The sequence below is a fragment of the Cupressus sempervirens genome, chromosome 2 (assembly GCF_028749045.1).
Source record: "Cupressus sempervirens isolate cs-2001-9-10 chromosome 2, ASM2874904v1, whole genome shotgun sequence".
Classification (NCBI taxonomy): Eukaryota; Viridiplantae; Streptophyta; class Pinopsida; order Cupressales; family Cupressaceae; genus Cupressus; species Cupressus sempervirens.
In genome coordinates, this window is record NC_143119.1 from 326,728,906 (window position 1) to 326,754,336 (window position 25,431).

The following is a 25,431-nucleotide window of genomic DNA, read 5'->3' on the forward strand; positions in this document are numbered from 1 at the left end:
GGAATGCTCCCCCTATAGTTATTAATCAAATATTACTATTTAAAACTACTATATATTGAATATAAATGAGTTTATCTTCTTGGGACATAATCTATCACAATCAACTCAAGATGGATTTAGAAGCATCAGTTGAAACATCAAGATTAACAAATTTTGCATAGTGCACAAAAAAATATCTCTAATAATAAATAAACATAAACAATAATACCCAACAATTGATGTTGTCCCTTGCCATTAGAATAATTTAATTTCTTTAAAAAATCATGATTAAAGACATAAAATTCTCCTAAACAAAAATAGAACTCACATTTCTAAAGAAAGACAACATGATCCTTTCAACTTTTGAAAGAATCAACCATTGTTTGATAATTATCATAATAACAAGATACCCATATGACTAGGAAATATACTCATACAGCCATATTAGATCATAGGTACAAATAATAAGAAAAGTTAACAATTGAACATTGTGTAGCTTTAAAAGGTTACATTCGAATTGGTAGCAACCATGAGAACTGAAATTTGGATTCATTAGTTAGGCTAACTAGCTCTATAAGCTCTATAAAATATTTGTGATTGTATTCCCAACAAAGTCACATCACCCATCCACAACAAAATGTCTAATAACCATGACATTCAAAACATTAATGTTCAGAAGTTGAATGCCACTATGCTCATACAAATCACAAAATGTGGTTATTGTAAAATTATTATAGTCCTAGTTAAAATTCAATGTGTCATTTTGGGATTCAAACTCGTAAAATGCAAAAGGATCTCATACAACTAGAGACATATACTATACTTTGATATACTAGCATTACTACCGTAGAAACATTACAAAACCTATAGAGTGCAAAATATTACCATCTTAAATAACTCTTATAAATACTACCAATATAGAATCCTAGAAACCACAAAATGTTATCATTATAGAAATGTTATTGTGCACACTGAAATTTACAATGTTCTGTCCTCATTTTAATGTGCATAATTTGAGGAAGTCAAATTCCAGAAACAACACTTCTAAAAACTATCATGGCAACAAGCATATCTTATTTAAAAGTTGTTCAACAAATTTCTGTTTGGAAGAGAAAAAAATTAAGATAACTTGCTATTTTTAATTACAAAATAAGAATGAGAAACAAAAAATTTAACTTTGAATTTGAAATTTGAAATTTATTTCGTAGTTTTTAAAATAGAAGCATAGTTATTTTCATAAGAAGAAAAGAAAAATAATAGTAGAAGGGTTGACTATTTCAATCAAGAAAATTATTTTTCATGAAGTTTCCATAGATAGCCTATCGAATAAATAAAATATAAAAACAATCTCATGACAACGAAAAAAGAAAATATATTCAATAATCATCAATTTGCAAATGAAAATATTTAATTTAATAAAAAGTCAATATATACTATCAATCATAAATTATAAACTAAATAGAATACTAAAAATATTCCTATAATATTTTGTATAATACAAGGTATTACACTAGTTTATATAAAGAAATTCCAACTCGGAGTTTATTTATGACTCCATATCAGCTGAAGTCTTCAGAAATAGAGCAGGCATATAATCGAACTAACTAAAATTTTCAAAGTATAACACTTACCCAGCGATTAAGGAATTACACTACTAGCGGGACAACGGGACGCAACGCTATAATTAACCACTCCTCTCAACTTTTTTCGCAGCATAATCACATAAACAATACTTATGCGATTAATGACATAATCGCCCACAAGCAATACTTTCCAAAATAAACAGCGTATGATTCGTATAAGCTATTAGTTGCTGCTTCTTACTTACCTGAAGACTACAGTTGAAAATTTTAAGGTGCTTCCAGGATTTCCACAAACTTAGCCTGAAGACGGTTCTTGGTCCCTTCATTTTCCCAGCTTATCTCATTCCACCATTCCTTATCTCCTTTGATCTGCCTTAGAGACTTGAGATTATCGAAACCCAATGGCAGTACTTTAACTTTCCTGCAACGAAACACTGCCAATGTCTGCAACATGGGCAGAGCCCCTTCTTCCACAGAACCACACAGACTCTCCAATGAAGGTAGCATCCACAATTTGATCTTTCGCAGCTTTGGAAACAAATCTTTCCTGCCAAAATCATCTCCCAACTCCTTGAGCAGAAGGCATTCCTCAATCTCTATTTCCTTCAAATTGGGTAATCCTCCAAACCCTAGTCCGGAAAGAGTAAGCAGCATTTGAGAGGATTTCAGCTTAATGTACCTCAGATTCTGTATTTGGGGAAATAAATGAGAGGTTACCTTCATCTGACAATCATAGAGGTGGAGCCTCTCCAGCTTGTCCATGGCCCGCATGTCAGTGGGCAGATTTGTTTGACCGACCTCGGGCATCCAAAGCATCCAAAGTTCTTGAAGCTCCACCAGATCCCCCACTGTTCCTTCCACAATTGGGGATTTCAAGGATATACGCAGACGCTTCAGACGGTGCAGTTTGCATACGTCTTGCAAGGAAGCCTCCCTCAATGCCCCTCCTTTTCTTTCCTCCCCTGAATATGCAAATGCTGTCGCGGAGTGCCACATGTCAAGCTCTTCCAAACCAGTGAGCTTTGATATGTCGCTTGAAACGAACCTCAAATCGGTACAGTGAGCTAACTTGAGAATTCGGAGGCTTTTCAGCTTGTTTATCATGGACACAATACTCTTCAGAGGGGAGAAAGACAGATCTAGAAACTGCACTGAACCCAACTCATATATTCGATCGGGGATTACCTTGATCTGGGTATTTGAAAGCTGGAGATAGAGGACATTCTTCATTCCGTCGATGGTCCTTGGCAAGAATTCGATGGGCGTGTTGCTGAGATCGAGCACCTTCAACATATTCAGCTTCTCCAAAAACCTCTCTGGAACCACCTCAAATGTGTTCCACCTCAGCACCAGAGTCACCAGCTTCTCGCAATCAAAAGTTTCTGGGAGAGATCTGATTTGGTTATGCATCAGTGATATCCTCACAGTTGCTGCATTTGCATTCTTTGGAAACTCTGCTAAACTCTGCCCTGCACGGAAGAGGGCACTCTGCTCGGCCTCAGCGACGTGTACTGCCATATCTCTCAGCACATCGTGTATTCTCAATTTCCAAATTTCGTGACCATTTTCCTCTCTAACCTCAATCTCAACCAAACATCGGCTCTCCAAGATCTTGAGAATACTATGGCGAGCCTGCTCTCTGCTTTTCACTAGTCCCTCTGCCAACCACAATTGAATCAACTCATCTGCGTCGATTTCCTCTGCTTCTCTATAAGCGGCCAAGTACAGGAAACAAACCTTGAGCTCATTTGTTTCCAGAGCGTCGTAGCTGTGCTTCAATGGCTTGAATAACTCCCTCAGAATCTGTTCATGAATGTGATAAAACTGGGGATCGATCGCCTTGAGTTCCTTGAGAAAATATTCCCAATCAGAAGCGGAATTGCCGTGAAGGTGCGGCACTGTTCCAGCAAGGGTTTTAATGGCGAGGGGATGCCCTTTGCACTCCTTTGCAATTTCTTTTGCCAAGGACTCGATCTCGCTGTCCATGTGCTGAACCTCGCTAGCTACGAAGGCTCCTCTGCAGAAAAGCTCCCAACCTTCTTCCTCCGGCAGATGCTTCATTTCGATTATCCTGTCTGCTCTCATGCTCTTGCACACATTCCTATCCCTGGAAGTCAGCAAGATCTTTGCTTTATTCTCGGAAAGAGTAATTCCCAAATTGGAAACATCCACCCTTTTCCACACATCGTCCAAAATGAGCAACAGCCGCCTCTCCTTGAAAACCGAATGCAACGCCCCTGCGGCCTCGTCGACGCTCCAACCGGATCGCCAAGGCAGTTCAATTCTCTCACAAATGCGTCTCTGGAGGTCAGATACATCGCAGTCTCTTGACACAGTAACCCAAATGACTAACTTAAAGGAACTGACTACCTTTTCATTGTTGTTGGTCTGTTTGAGCAGGGCTGTCTTCCCCACGCCGGGCATTCCGCAGACGCCAACGACACGAACACTAGATTCATCTTCTAGCAGCCATGTCTCCAGCTCAGACAGCTTCTCGTGAACATATTTGCCAACCAGCTCGTTCTCCATCGGCTGTGTCAGCGTCCCCGGAGTTTCTCCCAGTTCTCCACTTTTAGGAAAATCTGATTCTTTCCTCTTGAGAAGCTTATCCATCTCCGCTATAGAATTGCGGATTTTATGACTGTTTTTGGGGACATGGAGGCAGTGAGGGCAGCACCCACACAAGCGACGGTCCTTGCTTTGCTCGTACTGCAGAAGCACTTCTTCAGCAGATTTCACGATTTGCTCTTGTGTGTTGAGCCAATTCCTCACCACTGGTACAGGTGGCCGACCTTTCCCGCTCAACTGACTGTTAATCTGATCGGCTATGCCCTTCACGCGATGTATCTCCTCGGCGAGGCTTTTGGCATCCTCGGGTACCCTGGTTAGGTGCTTAATCTCACTCACCGTTGTTTTCAAGAAACTCTTTATACTCTCGCTCGCTAGTCCACCGACGATTTCCATAGAGTCCTAGGAAAAAGAAATAATACAGTCAAGACAGTGGGCTCACGGAAGCAATCGATAAGAGCACAGGTTTTTATAGGTGTGTTTGGAGGAGGATCTCTTTCTCTTTGTATTGGTGAAGATATGTTGAGCATGGCGTGCTGTGGTGGTCTAAAGATGGCCCAGACCTTTCTTGCTTTCACGTTGTTTCCACAGATGCTTGTCATTCTTGTCTTTCAGGGTTTGTGCCACATATTCCATTTTATCGTTACATTCTCGAGTGCGTGGAAAAATGATGGACATTTTATGCCGCCGAGATTTTCCTAGAAGTGGGATTTTCGTCGAAGCCGATTTGCCTGTCGCTGCGATAAGAAGTACATATTTAGCTTAGCGAGTTATCGCTGGGTTTTCAAATTGGCAAGCAACATTTCTAATCGTTGCAGATCTATGGGTTCGACCCAGGCCGGGACGGCGATAAAGAAAGTTATTCCCTAAGTTTTACTTAAACATTTTATATTGTATTTACGATTGAAAGAAATACTAATTAATTTTAATATTAAATTGGTTAATGTTTAATAATAACATTCTTTTTGTTTGTGGACTGTGTGAGGGGTTTGTTTCAGATGGGGGACTATTCTCATATAAAGGTAGGTTTTGTGGAGGTTTTAAAGTTACGAAGTTTGGGGATAAGATTCAAAATTGGAATTTTGTTCAAGATAATGATAGAGCTTTTGTTGCAACTGTTTGTCTTCATCGTTTATGTTAGAGATGATGAGATGGTGTGAGAGCTACTTCAAAGAGTTTGGTTGATCTAATGAATTTTTTGAATGAAAATGTTTTCAAGATGATTGTCAATTCTTTTAACAAGTTTTGCGAGCGGCTTAAACATCACACACTAATGCTTCATTCTTAAAGTAAAAGTGTTAAATAGTCAAAGTTTGACTTACTTTTCCAAGCTTAATTTTTTGATTAGTGTGTGATGTTTAAGGCTGGCCCAAGTTTTGTGCTGCAAGCAATATTACATAGTTTAAGAACAACTTATTGTTTGCAATATTTTGTGTTATTGTAGAGAAAAATCAGATTCTTTCAACCCATATCACATTATCATCTAAATTCGGGAAATAAGTGGAGCACTTACTATGAGAACTCCCTACTTATTTGTCATGCTTGTAACCAAGTGGGTCATGTATATAGTTCTTGGTTAAAAAATAAGAAACAATACTTTATTTGAAAAAAAGAAGACAAATAAGTCTTAGACTTTCCCGACTTTTAGGAGGGTCAAATACATATTCTACAAAAAATGACAAAAATAAGGACGAGACTCCTCCCATTCTTTAGGAGGCTCAAAATACTAATGCGTAACAAAGGAAATTCCCATTTAGATTTATGAATAGATAATACTTTGGGGCCTAACAAAGAGTGCTAAAGATTATGTCTCCTTGTCTCAAGAAAATGAGATTTGGGAAGCAAGACCATTCTATTATACTTTATCCTAGAGCTTTGGCCCAATATTTCAAGCCACGCCAATTTCAAGTTGGTTCTATTTTACTTTGTGAGAGTTTGTTTCTTGCTTTTGTTTTTGTTGTTGTTGTTTTGTTTTAGCTAGTTGTTTTTCTATTGGACTTCATGTTTCATCTATCAGAGCTATAGTGCCTGCCCCTAAGTTACATTTTTGCTATCATTGCCAAACTCTTTAAGGCCAGTTTTATGTTTAATGATTAGTACTATTGTTTTTGAGATGATTAGATATTGTTTTATATATAGTTTATTATATGATGAGATTACTTGGTACTCTATATTTCATGTATGTATGATGATTATTCAGTGTTTTCAGTTTTCGATGATGATTAGTTAGATGGTTTATTATCACATGTGTTTTCTTATGGATACTTACCCCATACTGCATGTGTATGGTGTGCGTGTTTGTTTTCTTTATGTATGGTGTTTCTGATGTGGTTAAGGAAGGGAGTCGTAGTCACCTGCTAGTCGGGATCTACACGATGCACCACTTCCTGCCATTGCTTGTTTAGCTTAGAATATTATGTCTATACATGCGTGGATTTTATGCAGGATTGTAGGTATCAGGTATCGACTTCCCTGAATTGCCAGGATGAGCGTACCCTATTGCATTATCTCAATCGTAAGAGAGGGGAGATAAATTCTTAAGTCCAAATCCCAACCCTCTAAGCCATTTGTCCTAATTAAAAATTAGGAGAAGTATCTAAGTTAGGTACCCTTCGAATGTGTCGGATGACATTAATTCGTTATTATAACCCTTTGTTTGTTTAGTATGTGTTTTTCTATAATGGGTTTTTGTACATTTTTTATGAGTCCTTAGTGTATTTTCTATTAATTAAGTGTAATTAAAAGGTCAAATTAATGATTTAATTTAATGAAAAATTAATATGATATTTTAATATTTAATTAATTAAATAAAAGAATTAAATTTGGAGATAAAAGTTTAAGGATAAATTTAGAACGTGATAATATTAATTTAATTTAATAATAATATATTTAGAGTTCATTTTTAAATAAATGTTAAATATTATTGTTATTTAAGTTAATTAAATATTTTATCAATTAAGTTTCTAAAATAAATTAAAACTAAAAAGATATTAAACTATTAAAAGATTCTAGATCGCATGATGCGAGCATGAGTTGAAAATAAAAGAAATTAATTAAAAAGATAAAATAAGTGAAATTAATAATATTATTTTAATTTCATAAAGTGCACATGGGATTAAAAGTAATAAATTAATTAAAAATAGAAGTCAAGTGCAAAATTAAATAAAGTTATTTAATCATCCGATTAACGTGCATGAAAAGATAAAGCAAAGATTAATTAAAGTTAATTTTGAGTTTGAGACTTGTGAGCAAGGAGCCCTCTTGGGTGAACGCACAATTAGTGCCCTGATTTGAGGAGAAAACTCCTTATCACAACTTTGGGGTTCATTTTTTGAGGGACCGCGAATTTTGGAGACACGAATTTTGGAAGCGAATTTCAGAAGGAGAATTCTAGGAAAGTTATTGAAGAGGAGCGAATTCTCTCACAGTTTTTCGGGGATTTCGTATTAGCATCAGGATCAGGTAGGGTCTTGTGCTTTGATCACTGATTAATTTTGTAGTTACCCTTTCCTATCTTCTTCGTGACTGTGCATCTGATTGTTTGTATTTCATTGCAACAAATCTTTCAATCTTGTAAATTGGAATTCGGGCATGCATGTTGTTTTCATTTGGTTATGGGAGATTAAAATATCATTACAACCTTCCCTCAATAGAATCAAAATTTGGTAATTAAATCGAGATTTGGGTTGACTTAAAATGGGATTGAGAAATTTAAATTTGGAAAAAGGTTTGATTTTGGAAATGAAAATTCTAGATTGAAAATTCGAATGGTTGGAATTATTTTCTCTATCAGATTATGATTGTAAATATATATATATATATATATATATATATATATATATATATATATATATATATATAATGTGGGAAGGTATTTAAGTGGATTAAATTTTTTTTAATTTATAAAATATTAATTTAAAAAAATTACATTATAATTATATTTTTTAAAAATTATTTATAAATAAAATTGTTTAAACAATTTTTTTAAAAAGTATAAATTTTAAATTAAAAAAATAATTAAAAAAATTTATATATTTTTGGGGAGGCGGGGCCACCAACCCCCACCCCCCATTTTTTTCTCCCCTGCCCGCGTCGCAACAAGTACTATCACGATAACAGTACTGCTGTGGCAGCAGTACCTTGCTGTGACAAACCATAGTCTACAGGCTAGCGGGCCTAAAACGCTTTTGTTAATGTGTTTGTTTTTAAAAAATATATTTTTTGTTTATAATTTTTTAATAAAATTTAATTAATATTTTAATATGATTTTTAATCAATAATTTATTAAAAATAGATTATAGTTAATACAATTTGTTAAATGTTATATTATTTAAATTATAATTAATTTTAATAATTGATTATTAATGTTATTAAAGTTAATTTATAATGAATTGAAATTATTAATTATTAATATTGTTAATAAATTCTATTAATATATATTAATAATTAATTAAATATTATTGATATAGTTTAATATTTAATAATTAACTTAATTAAAATTAGTTTAATTAAAGGTAATTAATAATGGATATTATTTGATAAAATTGTAGAATTAGATTATTGATTTAATGGAAGTTATTATTGAGGGTTTAATTAGTGATGTTAAAAATTTATAATTAATGATTTTAATAAAGTCGTAATTGTTTTATTTTAAATCATTAAGGATCATTTTTATAACTTAATAAAATAAAAAATTATCCTTGGAATATTTATAGGGTAATTGTACAATCATTTAAATATAGAAATGGGTTAATTGTAAGGGGTAATTGCGAAAACTTATTACTTGAGATATACATGAAACTAGAACTTAAAACCTTACATTAACTCAACAATATATTATCATTCATACCCAACTATGTGATGATTATATTTTTATGTGACTATTATGTTGTCTATGATTTGGGGTTTTGGGTTGTCCTAGTGTTGACTAGTTTAGGACATTTACCAGAGGCTTGGGAGTTATGTGAATGTGATATTGTCATGTTTTGGTCTCGATCTTTTAAAACCCAACCATGGTGATGTGTTGATATGCTCTATGATGGATGTATTTACTGGTTGTTATTGCTTTCCAATTTCCTTGTGTGAAGTTGAGGTGTTTTAAGTGATTTGTTCTTGATGATGTCATGTTGTGACATGTTTTGACTTGACCATTTTGGAGTCTCCGATCAAGTATTATTTTGGGATGTTTTATGGTTGCTATTTGAGAACCAATGGATATTGTGGGATACTTTCTGGTTGCTCATTGGAGAATCGATGGATATTGTGATTTATCATTTGATGCTTATTAGTTGCTTATGGAGAACTGTAATGTCCCTTTACTGATTTTTTATGATATTTCCAGCCTCAAATCAGAACTTTAAAATCAAACAACCAATATTACAAAGATCTGCCAATTTTCCAATAAAACCCAAATCGAGTATGTCCAAATTAGTGCCAAAAACTTCACAACTTCACAAATTATTAATAAATCTGAAAATGGACATTTTTACAGAGATTTCAATAGCATAACAGCCTACAAAATGACATTTCCAGATTTGTATAGCCCTTACACAAAAGATCACAAATGTAGGGCAAAACTATGCTCAATCGGGCTCTCAAAATTAACACAAAAATACCCGGAAATACCACAAAACACTCATAAATTATCTCAGAAGTTTAATCACGACCCAATACATATATTCAGCTCTATTTTAACATCATAAAGTCTGAAATACAACAGCAAACCGAACTGATATGAAACACTCAACTGAAAACCCAAATTCAAACCAAAAACAACCCCGAAAACACCCAAATCGGCACTATTCAGCACAAGGGAAAACTCTGTATGAGCATGCACATGGAATGGCTTCAAACTCTCATCCTTAGCCTTCCTGGAAACCTGCAAACTCCCGTTCTTGGGTCTCCTTCTCCACAGGTTTGGCAGCCTCTGAAGAACAACAAGAAAATTATCAAGAATCAAGATGTAGAATGAGCCCAAAATGCCTCCAAACCCCTTTTAAAGAGGGCATAACCCTAACTCACGTCTAAGAGGGGTTAATAAAATATAATTTAATAATAATTTTTATTTATTAGTCCATTGGTTTCCAAAGATTAACCATTTTTTCCAAAACTTCACCTTTTTGGAGCCTGCCTGCCTTAACAAAGTTTATTTATTTTTAATTATTTGAATAGGGGACATGACAAGTCCTCCCCTCCCAAATATTGCTTGTCCTCAAGCAATGAAGGTTGGAATTCTCAAGAATATGTTCTCCTTCCCAAGATGCATCCTCTAGTGGTAATCCTTTCCATTTGACCAAATGCTCTGTGATGCTCCTATTTCTCAACCTTTTCTCTCTTGTATCCAAAATCTCTTCTGGTATCAAAACTAATTTCCCTTCATCATCAAGAGGTGGTAATTCTGTAGATACTATGGTTTGCTGGCCTAGAACCTTCTTTAAGCAAGATACATGAAAAATATTATGTATTTTGCTGTTTGGTGGGAGCTCTAATTCATAAGCTACCTCTCCTACCTTCTTGATGATTTTATAAGGCCCATAGAACCTTGGCTTGAGTTTCTCTGCCCCACTTCTCTTCAAGGTGCTTTGCTTATATGGCTGCAACCTAACAAATACCAAATCTCCCACCTCAAAAGATCTTTCAATCCTTTTCCTGTCAGCATATATCTTTTTTTGGTTTTGTGCATGTTGTAGATTATCCTTAAGGGACCTTATTATGTCTTGGCTTTGCTTGATGAAATCACTTGCTGCGGGTACTCTGCTATCGGAAAGTATTAGATCAACAAAGGAAAGGGCATCGTAACCATAAAGAGCATGAAAAGGAGGCATACCAATAGACATGTGATGAGATGTATTGTAACAATACTCCCCTAGGTGTAACCATTTCACCCAAGCATGTTGTTGATTTGAAACATAGTTCCTCAAATATCCTTCTATCCATTTATTAACTATCTCTGTTTGTCCATCTGTTTGAGGGTGATAGCTAGTACTAGGAGTGAGTTCAGTTCCTGCCAAATGAAAGAGCTCCTTCCAAAAAGAGCTGAGGAATCTACTGTCCCGGTCACTAACAATGTTTCTAGGCAAACCATGTAATCTAAAAATTTCTTTGAAGAACAATTCGGCCACTTGTGATGCCTTGAAATCAGATGTGATAGGAAAGAAATGTGCATACTTAGTTAGTCTATCTACCACCACATATATGCAATCCTTACCTTGAACCTTGGGCAACCCAGTGATGAAATCCATGGAAATACTTTCCCATTTTTGTTCAGGAATAGGAAGTGGCTGCAACAACCCTGCAGGAAAATTTTGCTCACTCTTGCTTTGTTGGCATACCATACATTCCTTAATGTGTTTAAGGACATCCTCCTTCATACCCTTCCATGAAAACCGCTCTCGAATTTGCCTGTATGTCTTGAAGTATCCCTGGTGACCAGCCAAAGGTGTGTCATGAAAGGCCCTCAATATCCTCTCCTTAGTTTTTGACCCTGGCACTAAGAAGATCCTGTTCTTGTAATAAATCAATTCATCAACAACCTTGTACCTGTTATCATCCACTAACTTATCCAAAATCTTGGTGGCAAATGAATCTTTAGCATACTCTAAAATTATGGAGACTTTCCAATCAGCAGAGATAGATGATAAGGAACACAAAGTGGGCTTTCTTGAGAGAGCATCAACAACCACATTATTCTTTCCTTTCATGTATTCAATATCAAAATCATAAGCTTGCAATTTGCTTACCCATTTTTGTTGACGATCATTCAAATCCCTTTGGTTCAAGAAGAACCTGAGGCTATTATGGTCTGTCTTTACAATGAATCTCCCACATACCAAATATTGTCTAAACTTATGAAGTGCATACATGATTGCCAACATTTCCTTATCATAGATGGAGTACCCTTTCTCTGATTGATTTAATTTTTGACTCTCAAATGCTATTGGATGTCCCCTTTGAGTTAGGACAGCCCCTATACCTTCTCCCGAAGCATCACATTCAACAACAAAAGGTAAAGAGAAATCTGGAATTGCAAGCACAGGGCATGAACTCATTACCTCCTTAAGCTTATCAAATGTTTTTTGTGCCTCTTCTGTCCAAAAAAAAGCTCCTTTCTTTGTCAAATCAATCAAGGGGGCAGCAAGCTGAGAAAATCCATAGGCAAATCTCCTATAGTAGCTACACAACCCGAAGAAACCTCTCAACTGTGTAAGATTAGTGGGTGGAGGCCAATCCAAAATTGCCTGGATTTTTTGTTGATCAACCTGTACTCCTTTAGAGCTTATAATATGTCCCAAATATAGGATCTCTGTCAAACCAAACTCACATTTAGATAGCTTAGCATAGAAGGATTGCGGTCCAAGATTCCCAAAACAGTGTCTATGTGCTTTAGATGCTCTTCCCATATTTTACTGTATATCAAGATATCATCAAAAAATACGAAAACAAATTTTCGAAGATGCTGACTGAATACCTTATTCATACAAGATTGGAATGTTGCTAGTGCATTAGTGAGTCCAAATGGCATAACAAGAAATTCAAAGTGCCCATAGTGACATCTGAAAGCAATCTTTTCCACATCTTCACTCCTCATTCGGATTTGATGGTAGCCTGATCTTAAGTCAATTTTTGAGAAGTATACAGCACCATGTAACTCATCAATGAGTTCATCTATGCGTGGTATGGGATACCTATTTTTTATGGTCTTCTTGTTTAGAGCCCTGTAGTCTATACACATTCTCATTGTACCATCCTTTTTCTTGACAAGTACCACAGATGATGCAAATGGACTAGAGCTAGGCCTTATGAATCCCATGTCCAGGAGTTCTTTAATAGTTTTTTCAATTTCTTCCTTATAACCTCTTGGATGGCGGTATGGGGTTGTTATAACTGGTTTGGCACCCTGTTCTAACTCTATAACATGCTCAAAACCTCTATCTGGTGGTAATCCTGGAGGCAAGTCATTGAAAACTATACTATGCTTATCAAGAATATTTTGAATTTCAAAATGGAAATTACCTTGATTCTTGGGAGAGCTTGTTGGTTGGATTATGACTCCTGCTGCCCATGTTACTTGTCCTCTTCGAAAAGTCCTCTCCATCCTCTTTGCAAAGACCGCCTTAGGTGCTCCATTCGATAACCCTCTCAATATGACTTCTTTCCCATTGGAATGAAATTTAAACTCCATAGTTTGATGGTTCATGTAACAGCCTCCGATAGAGTGCAACCATTGAACACCCAATACAAGATCTGTCTCCCCAATACCAACCACATAGAAGTCATCACATAACTCATAATCTCCTAAGGTCATCTTGAGTTGTTTCACCACCCGTGTGCAAGGCATAGTGAATCCATCAGCTACAGTAACATTGAATCCCTCAAAATCTTCTGCTTTAAGCCCTCTTTTCATGACAAATCCCTCATCAATAAAATTGTGAGTTGCCCCACTATCAAGAAGAACAGTCAACCTTTGCCCTGGTAGTACCCCTCGAATTCGAAAGGGATGGTGTCTTGGGACTCCTGATAATGCTGCTAAAGTGCCATCCTTGCTGATTTCTTTTACTTTCTCTTCTTCTACCTCCTCCTTAGTATCATGAAATTCCTCATGCTCATCTGAATCAGATTCTGAAGCAACTTCAATATAGTGCACTTGACCTTTCCCCAAACATCTGTGTCCTGGAACCCATGGTTCTCTACAAGTAAAACAAAGCTTTTTCCTTCGTAATTCACTCCTAGTCTCTTCATCTACCTTCTTTTTTGCCACATTTGTCACATCTTTTGGTGGTAGTGTTGGGAAAGTCTTTTTCTAAAAATTTCCCTTATGTTGCCAAAGATTTGGGGGTTTTTGATTAGTGATTGATTTCATAGGCACGCAAGTTTCAAGTTGCAAACTTCTTTTGATAGCTTCCTGTAAGGTTGAGGGTGAGAAAGCCTTAACCAAACCCTTAACAGAATCTTCTAAACCATCAAGAAAAAGATAAACAATCCTCTTTTCACTCATATCAGGTACCATAACAGCCACTTTTTAAAATTCTTCTATATAATCATTAACTGATTTGGTTTGCTTCAACTTTGACAATTCTTTAAAGTACTCTTCATCATCCTTGAGGTCAAATCTATCTATCAGCCTTTGACTGAAATCTTCAAATGTAGTTACCTGATCGTGACCTTGAGTAGTCATTCCATGATACCACCAATCATAGGCTGCATCTTCCAAGTGTAGACTTGCAAATTGAATAGCATCACTCTCTTTCATGGGGTTAAGTGTGAAGAAAGTTTGTAATTTTTGTAGCCATGCTCTAGCTGAAATTTTATTTGTTCCATCAAAAGTAGGCGCTGTAAACTTGCTTATTTTATTTTTGAGCTCTCTTCCACTTGTGTCATGCTCCCTCCTATTTTCTTTCTTTGGCATCAAAGCGTTCATCATATCCACATATTCTCTAAAAGGAACTGAACTACGAAAGTCATCATCTAAGCCATTGTAAGTAGCTCTTAATGTAATCAAATTACCTGTAACCTCTTCCACTGGATTAATGGCTGGATTTGGTACTGGTGGCTCATCTGCAGGCAAGAAAATAGATTTGGTTGATTTAGATGGTGTGGATCTCCCATTTCTCGGCTCCTCTGAAGTGCTCCCTTTCTCATTAATAGATGCAATTCCTTGTAATTTTTCTGTCAATATTCGCAAAGCCTCTCTAGTTTTCGCCAAACCATCCACTATTTGCTTCTGAGTATTTTGGATGTCTTGGAAGAATTTCTTTGCCATCTCATCTGGATCAGCCATACCTTTTTCTTCCTTGGATTTTGTACTTTTGCTTTCAACTGGGGGTTTGATCAAAAATTTTTTATTCTTTTCTCGCTGCAAATATCTTTTTTCTCTTTCACTTAGTTGCATGCAATCATAAAATATGACATGCAAGATCTGGGTAGTTATCAAAACTTGACATGCAAGATCTGGGTAGTTGTTAAAACTGACATGCAACTTCTACAAACCCTCAGGTTGGCAAGATCATGGCTCTGATACCACTGTAATGTCCCTTTACTGATTTTTTATGATATTTGCAGCCTCAAATCAGAACTTTAAAATCAAACAACCAATATTACAAAGATCTGCCAATTTTCCAATAAAACCCAAATCGGGTATGTCCAAATTAGTGCCAAAAACTTCACAACTTCACAAATTATTAATAAATCTGAAAATGGACATTTTTACAGAGATTTCAGCAGCATAACAGCCTACAAAATGACATTTCCAGATTTGTATAGCCCTTACACAACAGATCACAAATGTAGGGCAAAACTATGCTCAATCGGGCTCCCGAAATTAACACAAAAATACCCGAAAACACCACAAAACACTCATAAATTATCTCAGAAGTTTAATCACGACCCAATACATATATTCAGCTCTATTTTAACATCATAAAGTCTGAAATACAACAGCAAACCGAACTGATATGAAACACTCAACTGAAAACCCAAATTCAAACCAAAAACAACCCCGAAAACACCCAAATCGGCACTATTCAGCACAAGGGCAAACTCTATATGAGCATGCATATGGAATGGCTTCAAACTCCTGTCCTTAGCCTTCCTGGAAACCTGCAAACTCCCGTTCTTGGGTCTCCTTCTCCACAGGTTTGGCAGGCTTTGAAGAACAACAAGAAAATTATCAAGAATCAAGATGTAGAATGAGCCCAAAATGCCTCCAAACCCCTTTTAAAGAGGGCATAACCCTAACTCATGTCCAAGAGGGGTTAATAAAATATAATTTAATAATAATTTTTATTTATTAGTCCATTTGTTTCCAATGATTAACCCTTTTTTCCGAAATTTCACCTTTTTGGAGCCTGCCTGCCTTAACAAAGTTTATTTATTTTTAATTATTTGAATAGGGGACATGACAAGAACTGATGTGATTATTGTGGCTTATCTTTTGATGCTTTCCAGTCGCTTGCATAGGGTTGAGGTGATTTTGTGATTTTTTATTTCATGAGCCTAGGGTAGGTTATCTATGTGTAGTGTCAGGAAGTGGCTTGCAGTGGGGGTCAGGGCCCTAAGAGGCTACCTAGAGAAACCCATTGTAAGTTGTTTTAATAAGTGAAAACATCTCACCTAAATATTGACTTAAATGAACCTAATAAGATAACCGTATATTCTCTCCCATGCCTTGAGTGCTAGTACAGACTAGGATGGGGTAGAGAGAACGCTTGGTTGCGACCTTGCATTCTGTAGTATGCCTTGTCTGTACGAGAGGATAGTAGTGGCCGCAGGATCACAGGGGACCCGGGATTCCTAAGGGATTGCTCGGGTAACTTCCAATGTGACTTTTGAGATGACACTTTTTCGCTTACATAGTAGGTTTCCTATGTGTCTTTGTGTGCCTCTGGGTCTAGATGTCGATCTATGTTGGAACCTTTGAGTTAGTGTACTTTTAAGATTTTCCAGACTTAGAGAGTACTTGTGTTTTGTGTTTTGTGAAATGTCCCTTTACTGATTTTTTATGATATTTCCAGCCTCAAATCAGAACTTTAAAATCAAACAACCAATATTACAAAGATCTGCCAATTTTCCAATAAAACCCAAATCGGGTATGTCCAAATTAGTGCCAAAAACTTCACAACTTCACAAATTATTAATAAATCTGAAAATGGAAATTTTTACAGAGATTTCAGCAGCATAACAGCCTACAAAATGACATTTCCAGATTTGTATAGCCCTTACACAACAGATCACAAATGTAGGGCAAAACTATGCTCAATCGGGCTCTCGAAATTAACACAAAAATGTCCGGAAACACCACAAAACACTCATAAATTATCTCAGAAGTTTAATCACGACCCAATACATATATTCAGCTCTATTTTAACATCATAAAGTCTGAAATACAACAGCAAACAAAACTGATATGAAACACTCAACTGAAAACCCAAATTTAAACCAAAAACAACCCCGAAAACACCCAAATCGACACTATTCAGCACAAGGGCAAACTCTGTATGAGCATGCACATGGAATGGCTTCAAAATCCCATCCTTAGCCTTCCTAGAAACCTGCAAACTCCCATTCTTGGGTCTCCTTCTCCACAGGTTTGGCAGCCTCTGAAGAACAACAAGAAAATTATCAAGAATCAAGATGTAGAATGAGCCCAAAATGCCTCCAAACCCCTTTTAAAGAGGGCATAACCCTAAATCACGTCCAAGAGGGGTTAATAAAATATAATTTAATAATAATTTTTATTTATTAGTCCATTGGTTTCCAAAGATTAACCCTTTTTTCCGAAATTTCACCTTTTTGGAGCTTGCCTGCCTTAACAAAGTTTATTTTTTTTAATTATTTGAATAGGGGACATGACAAGTCCTCCCCTCCCAAATATTGCTTGTCCTCAAGCAATGAAAGTTGAAATTCTCAAGAATATGTTCTCCTTCCCAAGTTGCATCCTCTAGTGGTAATCCTTTCCATTTGACCAAATGCTCTGTGATGCTCCTATTTCTCAACCTTTTCTCTCTTGTATCCAAAATCTCTTCTGGTATCAAAACTAATTTCCCTTCATCATCAAGAGGTGGTAATTCTGTGGATACTATGGTTTGCTGGCCTAGAACCTTCTTTAAGCAAGATACATGAAAAATATTATGTATTTTGCTGTTTGGTGGGAGCTCTAATTCATAAGCTACCTCTCCTACCTTTTTGATGATTTAATAAGGCCCATAAAACCTTGGCTTGAGTTTCTCTGCCCCACTTCTCTTCAAGGTGCTTTGCTTATATGGCTGCAACCTAACAAATACCAAATCTCCCACCTCAAAAGATCTTTCAATCCTTTTCCTGTTAGCATATATCTTTTGTTGGTTTTGTGCATGTTGTAGATTATCCTTGAGGGACCTTATTATGTCTTGGCTTTGCTTGATGAAATCACTTGCTGCGGGTACTCTGCTATCGAAAAGTATTAGATCAACAAAGGAAAGGGCATCGTAACCATAAAGAGCACGAAAAGGAGGCATACCAATAGACATGTGATGAGATGTATTGTAACAATACTCCCCTAGGTGTAACCATTTCACCCAAGCATGTTGTTGATTTGAAACATAGTTCCTCAAATATCCTTCTATCCATTTATTAACTATCTCTGTTTGTCCATCTGTTTGAGGGTGATAGCTAGTACTGGGAGTGAGTTTAGTTCCTGCCAAATGAAAGAGCTCCTTCCAAAAAGAGCTGAGGAATCTACTGTCCCGGTCACTAACAATGTTTCTAGGCAAACCATGTAATCTAAAAATTTTCTTGAAGAACAATTTGGCCACTTGTGATGCCTTGAAATCAGATGTGATAGGAAAGAAATGTGCATACTTAGTTAGTCTATCTACCACCACATATATGCAATCCTTACCTTGAACCTTGGGCAACCCAGTGATGAAATCCATGGAAATACTTTCCCATTTTTGTTCAGGAATAGGAAGTGGTTGCAACAACCCTGCAGGAAAATTTTGCTCACTCTTGCTTTGTTGGCATACCATACATTCCTTAATGTGTTTAAGGACATCCTCCTTCATACCCTTCCATGAAAATCGCTCTCGAATTTTCTTGTATGTCTTGAAGTATCCCTGGTGACCAGCCAAAGGTGTGTCATGAAAGGCCCTCAATATCCTCTCCTTAGTTTTTGACCCTGACACTAAGAAGATCCTGTCCTTGTAATAAATCAATTCATCAACAACCTTGTACCTGTTATCATCCACTAACTTATCCAAAATCTTGGTGGCAAATGAATCTTTAGCATACTCTAAAATTATGGAGACTTTCCAATCAGCAGAGATAGATGATAAGGAACACAAAGTGGGCTTTCTTGAGAGAGCATCAGCAACCACATTATTCTTTCCTTTCATGTATTCAATATCAAAATCATAAGCTTGCAATTTGCTTACCCATTTTTGTTGATGATCATTCAAATCCCTTTGGTTCAAGAAGAACCTGAGGCTATTATGGTCTGTCTTTACAATGAATCTCCCACATACCAAATATTGTCTAAACTTATGAAGTGCATGCATGATTGCCAACATTTCCTTATCATAGATGGAGTACCCTTTCTCTGATTGATTTAATTTTCGACTCTCAAATGCTATTGGATGTCCCCTTTGAGTTAGGACAACCCCTATACCTTCTCCCGAAGCATCACATTCAACAACAAAAGGTAAAGAGAAATCTGGAATTGCAAGCACAGGGCATGAACTCATTACCGCCTTAAGCTTATCAAAGGTTTTTTGTGCCTCTTCTGTCCAAACAAAAGCTCCTTTCTTTGTCAAATCAGTCAAGGGGGCAGCAAGCTGAGAAAATCCCTTGGCAAATCTCCTATAGTAGCTACACAACCCGAAGAAACCTCTCAACTGTGTAAGATTAGTGGGTGGAGGCCAATCCAAAATTGCCTGGATTTTTTGTTGATCAACCTGTACTCCTTTAGAGCTTATAATATGTCCCAAATATAGGATCTCTGTCAAACCAAACTCACATTTAGATAGCTTAGCATAGAAGGATTGCTGCTCCCAGATTCCCAAAATAGTGTCTATGTGCTTTAGATGCTCTTCCCATGTTTTACTGTATATCAAGATATCATCAAAAAATACGAAAACAAATTTTCGAAGATGCTGACTGAATACCTTATTCATACAAGATTGGAATGTTGCTGGTGCATTAGTGAGTCCAAATGGCATAACAAGAAATTCAAAGTGCCCATAGTGACATCTGAAAGCAGTCTTTTCCACATCTTCACTCCTCATTCGGATTTGATGGTAGCCTGATCTTAAGTCAATTTTTGAGAAGTATACAGCACCATGTAACTCATCAATGAGTTCATCTATGCATGGTATGGGATACCTATTTTTTATGGTCTTCTTTTTTAGAGCCCTGTAGTCTATACACATTCTCATTGTACCATCCTTTTTCTTGACAAGTACCACAGATGATGCAAATGGACTAGAGCTAGGCCTTATGAATCCCATGTCCAGGAGTTCTTTAATAGTTTTTTCAATTTCTTCCTTATAACCTCTTGGATGGCGATATGGGGTTGTTATAACTGGTTTGGCACCCTGTTCTAACTCTATAACATGCTCAAAACCTCTATCTGGTGGTAATCCTGGAGGCAAGTCATTGAAAACTATACTATGCTTATCAAGAATATTTTGAATTTCAAAATGGAAATTACCTTGATTCTTGGGAGAGCTTGTTGGTTGGATTATGACTCCTGCTGCTCATGTTACTTGTCCTCTTCGAAAAGTCCTCTCCATCCTCTTTGCAGAGACCGCCTTAGGTGCTCCATTCGATAACCCTCTCAATATGACTTCTTTCCCATTGGAATGAAATTTAAACTCCATAGTTTGATGGTTCATGTAATAGCCTCCGATAGAGTGCAACCATTGAACACCCAATACAAGATCTGTCTCCCCAATACCAACCACATAGAAGTCATCACATAACTCATAATCTCCTAAGGTCATCTTGAGTTGTTTCACCACCCGTGTGCAAGGCATAGTGAATCCATCAGCTACAGTAACATTGAATCCCTCAAAATCTTCTGCTTTAAGCCCTCTTTTCATGACAAATCCCTCATCAATAAAATTGTGAGTTGCCCCACTATCAAGAAGAACAGTCAACCTTTGCCCTACTAGTACCCCTCGAATTCGGAAGGGATGGTATCTTGGGACTCCTGATAATGCTGCTAAAGTGCCATCCTTGCTGATTTCTTTTACTTTCTCTTTTTCTACCTCCTCCTTAGTATCATGAAATTCCTCATGCTCATCTGAATCAGATTCTGAAGCAACTTCAATATAGTGCACTTGACCTTTCCCCAAACATCTGTGTCCTGGAACCCATGGTTCTCTACAAGTAAAACAAAGCTTTTTCCTTCGTAATTCACTCCTAGTCTCTTCATCTACCTTCTTTTTTGCCACATTTGTCACATCTTTTGGTGGTAGTGTTGGGAAAGTCTTTTTCTAAAAATTTCCCTTATGTTGCCAAAGATTTGGGGGTTTTTGATTAGTGATTGATTTCATAGGCACGCAAGTTTCAAGTTGCAAGCTTCTTTTGATAGCTTCCTGTAAGGTTGAGGGTGAGAAAGCCTTAACCAAACCCTTAACAGAATCTTCTAAACCATCAAGAAAAAGATAAACAATCCTCTTTTCACTCATATCAGGTACCATAACAGCCACTTTTTGAAATTCTTCTATATACTCATTAACTGATTTGGTTTGCTTCAACTTTGACAATTCTTTAAAGTACTCTTCATCATCCTTGAGGTCAAATCTATCTATCAGCCTTTGACTGAAATCTTCAAATGTAGTTACCTGATCGTGACCTTGAGTAGTCATTCCATGATACCACCAATCATAGGCTGCATCTTCCAAGTGTAGACTTGCAAATTGAATAGCATCACTCTCTTTCATGGGGTTAAGTGTGAAGAAAGTTTGTAATTTTTGTAGCCATGCTCTAGCTGAAATTTTATTTGTTCCATCAAAAGTAGGCGCTGTAAACTTGCTTATTTTATTTTTGAGCTCTCTTCCACTTATGTCATGCTCCCTCCTATTCTTTTTCTTGGGCATCAAAGCGTTCATCATATCCACATATTCTCTAAAAGGAACTGAACTACGAAAGTCATCATCTAAGACATTGTAAGTAGCTCTTAATGTAATCAAATTACCTGTAACCTCTTCCACTGGATTAATGGCTGGATTTGGTACTGGTGGCTCATCTGCAGGCAAGAAAATATATTTGGTTGATTTAGATGGTGTGGATCTCCCATTTCTCGGCTCCTCTGAAGTGCTCCCTTTCTCATTAATAGATGCAATTCCTTGTAATTTTTCTGTCAATATTCGCAAAGCCTCTCTAGTTTCTGCCAAACCATCCACTGTTTGCTTCTGAGTATTTTGGATGTCTTGGAAGAATTTCTTTGCCATCTCATCTAGATCAGCCATACCTTTTTCTTCCTTGGATTTTGTACTTTTGCTTTCAACTAGGGGTTTGATCAAAATTTCTTTATTCTTTTCTCGCTGCAAATATCTTTTTTTCTCTTTCACTTAGTTGCATGCAATCATAAAATATGACATGCAAGATCTGGGTAGTTATCAAAACTTGACATGCAAGATCTGGGTAGTTGTTAAAACTGACATGCAACTTCTACAAACCCTCAGGCTGGCAAGATCACGGCTCTGATACCACTGAAATGTCCCTTTACTAATTTTTTATGATATTTCCAGCCTCAAATCAGAACTTTAAAATCAAACAACCAATATTACAAAGATCTGCCAATTTTCCAATAAAACCCAAATCGGGTATGTCCAAATTAGTGCCAAAAACTTCACAACTTCACAAATTATTAATAAATCTGAAAATGGACATTTTTACAGAGATTTCAGCAGCATAATAGCCTACAAAATGACATTTCCAGATTTGTATAGCCCTTACACAACAGATCACAAATGTAGGGCAAAACTATGCTCAATCGGGCTCTCGAAATTAACACAAAAATGCCCGGAAATACCACAAAACACTCATAAATTATCTCAGAAGTTTAATCACGACCCAATACATATATTCAGCTCTATTTTAACATCATAAAGTCTAAAATACAACAGCAAACCAAACTGATATGAAACACTCAACTGAAAACCCAAATTCAAACCAAAAACAACCCCGAAAACACCCAAATCGGCACTATTCAACACAAGGGAAAACTCTGTATGAGCATGCACATGGAATGGCTTCAAAATCCCGTCTTTAGCCTTCCTGGAAACCTGCAAACTCCCGTTCTTGGGTCTCCTTCTCCACAGGTTTGGCAGCCTCTGAAGAACAACAAGAAAATTATCAAGAATCAAGATGTAGAATGAGCCCAAAATGCCTCCAAACCCCTTTTAAAGAGGGCATAACCATAACTCACGTCCAAGAGGGGTTAATAAAATATAATTTAATAATAATTTTTATTTATTAGTCCATTGGTTTCCAAAGATTAACCCTTTTTTCCGAAATTTCACCTTTTTGGAGCCTGCCTGCCTTAACAAAGTTTATTTTTTTAAATTATTTGAATAGGGGACATGACATTTTGATATCTTGTTTGGGACTTGAGACTATCTCCTTAGTGCGGTGGGAGTGGGCCATTTAGGTTCCATGCGATCGGGTGGTAGTGCTTTTTACTCTTACCATTAAGATCCGTCCGTGGTCATCGTGGCTAGAGCTTTCTTGGTTGGCATTTACCTTCATCCTGTTCATGGATTATTATGATGGATGGTTAGATTTTATGATGGATGTTTTATCATTATGGATATATCATGTATGGTGAATGATTCATTTGGTTTATTGTATGTATCATGGATCTGAAGAGGATGATGTATTTCTATTTTTACATACATATATTCTTTTAAGCCTTTCATACCCTGTGACATGTACAGTGGATGAATGAGCATTTCGAATTAATTTTCCAAGAGGCATTAAGAACAAATGTATATTAAATGGACATTGAACTTTTCATTATTCTTTCATATGGATATGGTAGTTGATAGACTTAGAATTAATTAAATTTAAATGTGACTCAACATCTTGGGGTCCTTAAGGAATGTAACCTGTTATGTATGTTTGTTGATGATTACATGTTATTGCTTTTGCTACTATGTGTTTGATGTGCATGTTATACTTTCTTACTTTAAAAAAAAATAAAAAATGTTTAGCAAACTTAGTAAAACTTTAGGTTAATTATTTTGGATCCCTTGGTCGGGCGTTACAAGAGCCCTTTCAAAATCTTTGCTTCTGTAATAAAAGACAATAACATTACTTTATGACAGTAACATATCTAATAGATAATATTTTTTATTTGTGTTAATTACTTTTAATTTGAGGCATAGTAGTTTTTAGTCATTTCATAATATGTTCAACAATGTCATCTTAGTTTTCGAAGTTTTATGATTTTTCTCCTAGCCTTACATTATACAGTTTTACATGTGTAATGACAAACAATAAATAAATAATTGTCTTTATTTAATTTCAGTTATGTGATTCCTTTTTCATTGAAATTCTCATACTTATCTTTAAACATTATATTAATTCACTATTTTTTCAAGTAATTTATTATTTCAAGTATTTTAGAATTGTATTCTTTTATTTATAAGAGAATAATACATCTTCGAGTGGCTTTGTATATGTATACTTAAAAAAAGCGCAAAATATAACAACATCATATTTATGAGGTAGTAGATTTTATTCAATAGGACAAAATATCCTCATAACAAAAGTTAAGACTACAAATATCATTAATAGTTGATTGTAGACTATGAGAAGATATGTCAACACTTTTATATAAGGTTTTCTATTTTCAATGAAAGGGACCATATTTATTTTTGTTGTGGATTTATGTATTTCCAAAAAAAATTACATAGTTTTGGGTTCATCTTAGTCTTTATTTTCCTTTATTTTCATTTCATATAAGCATTTAGAATCTCTAAAAAAGATTTAACCTACGTTAAAGAGAAAAATCATACATGATAAAATAGATTAAATTGAATTATATTCATAAATTCTATTCGGACTAAATTTTTTTCGAAGTATCATATAACAGCCAAAAGAAATCGAGGCTGACCCTGAAGTACAAAATGGCTAAACAAATAGTCGGAGGTTACCTCCCACATATCTAACTGATACCAGTTTTATACTTCAAAAAATAAATAAAGATAAGCTCCAAAATAGAGTAATCCTTACCATCATTCCTATTCCTAATAGTAGGAAGGATACATATTACTGCTATTAGTCTAGTTCCTTAAAATATCATAAAAAAATCCCGTAGGACACCAAGTTTAGTGGGATCCAAAACATAAAAATAAAAAAGAAATAGAACTAGGGCTACTTGCCCACTTTCTTCCTCGTTCCTCGTTTAGACTAAATTATTAAGATAAGATTCATGTGACTTATATGAGATTATGTTAGAAGCATCAAAATAATTAATTTGCATGCTTTTGAGTTGGTGGGGGAGAGGAGATGTAGTTTCTTACTTCTTCACAATGTTAATGTTGTGATGAGAAAATTATAAAGATTTAAGAAAAATATACAACTACAAAATTTAAATAAAAAATAAAAATATCTATATGCATGCATATCTTGAAATTAAAGTAGTGGGTTATTTTTAAAGATAAGTATAAATAAAACCATGAATAACATGACATAGTCTAAAGGAACAAGATTAGTATTACTTGTCTTATAAACAATTGAATTAAAATTGAAAAAAAACAAAGAGAATAAATATATGCATAGATATCACAACATAGAAATATTAAGTTATATTTCAAGA

The 25,431-nt window shown here is 35.8% G+C and overlaps 1 protein-coding gene across 1 annotated transcript; it reads right to left on the minus strand.

Annotated features, from left to right (window-relative positions):
• Positions 1 to 1,369: 1,369 nt before the first annotated feature.
• Positions 1,370 to 4,770, minus strand: LOC149572425 (putative disease resistance protein At1g61300). The gene has a single exon (XM_089813593.1). It carries the CDS (start codon positions 4,524 to 4,526, stop codon positions 1,830 to 1,832), a length of 2,697 nt encoding a protein of 898 aa, XP_089669719.1. The 5' UTR covers positions 4,527 to 4,770; the 3' UTR covers positions 1,370 to 1,829.
• Positions 4,771 to 25,431: the final 20,661 nt, after the last annotated feature.

Excerpts from the sequence above, each read along its gene's own strand:
- LOC149572425 (XM_089813593.1), bottom strand. The coding sequence starts at position 4,526 with ATGGAAATCGTCGGTGGACTAGCGAGCGAGAGTATAAAGAGTTTCTTG.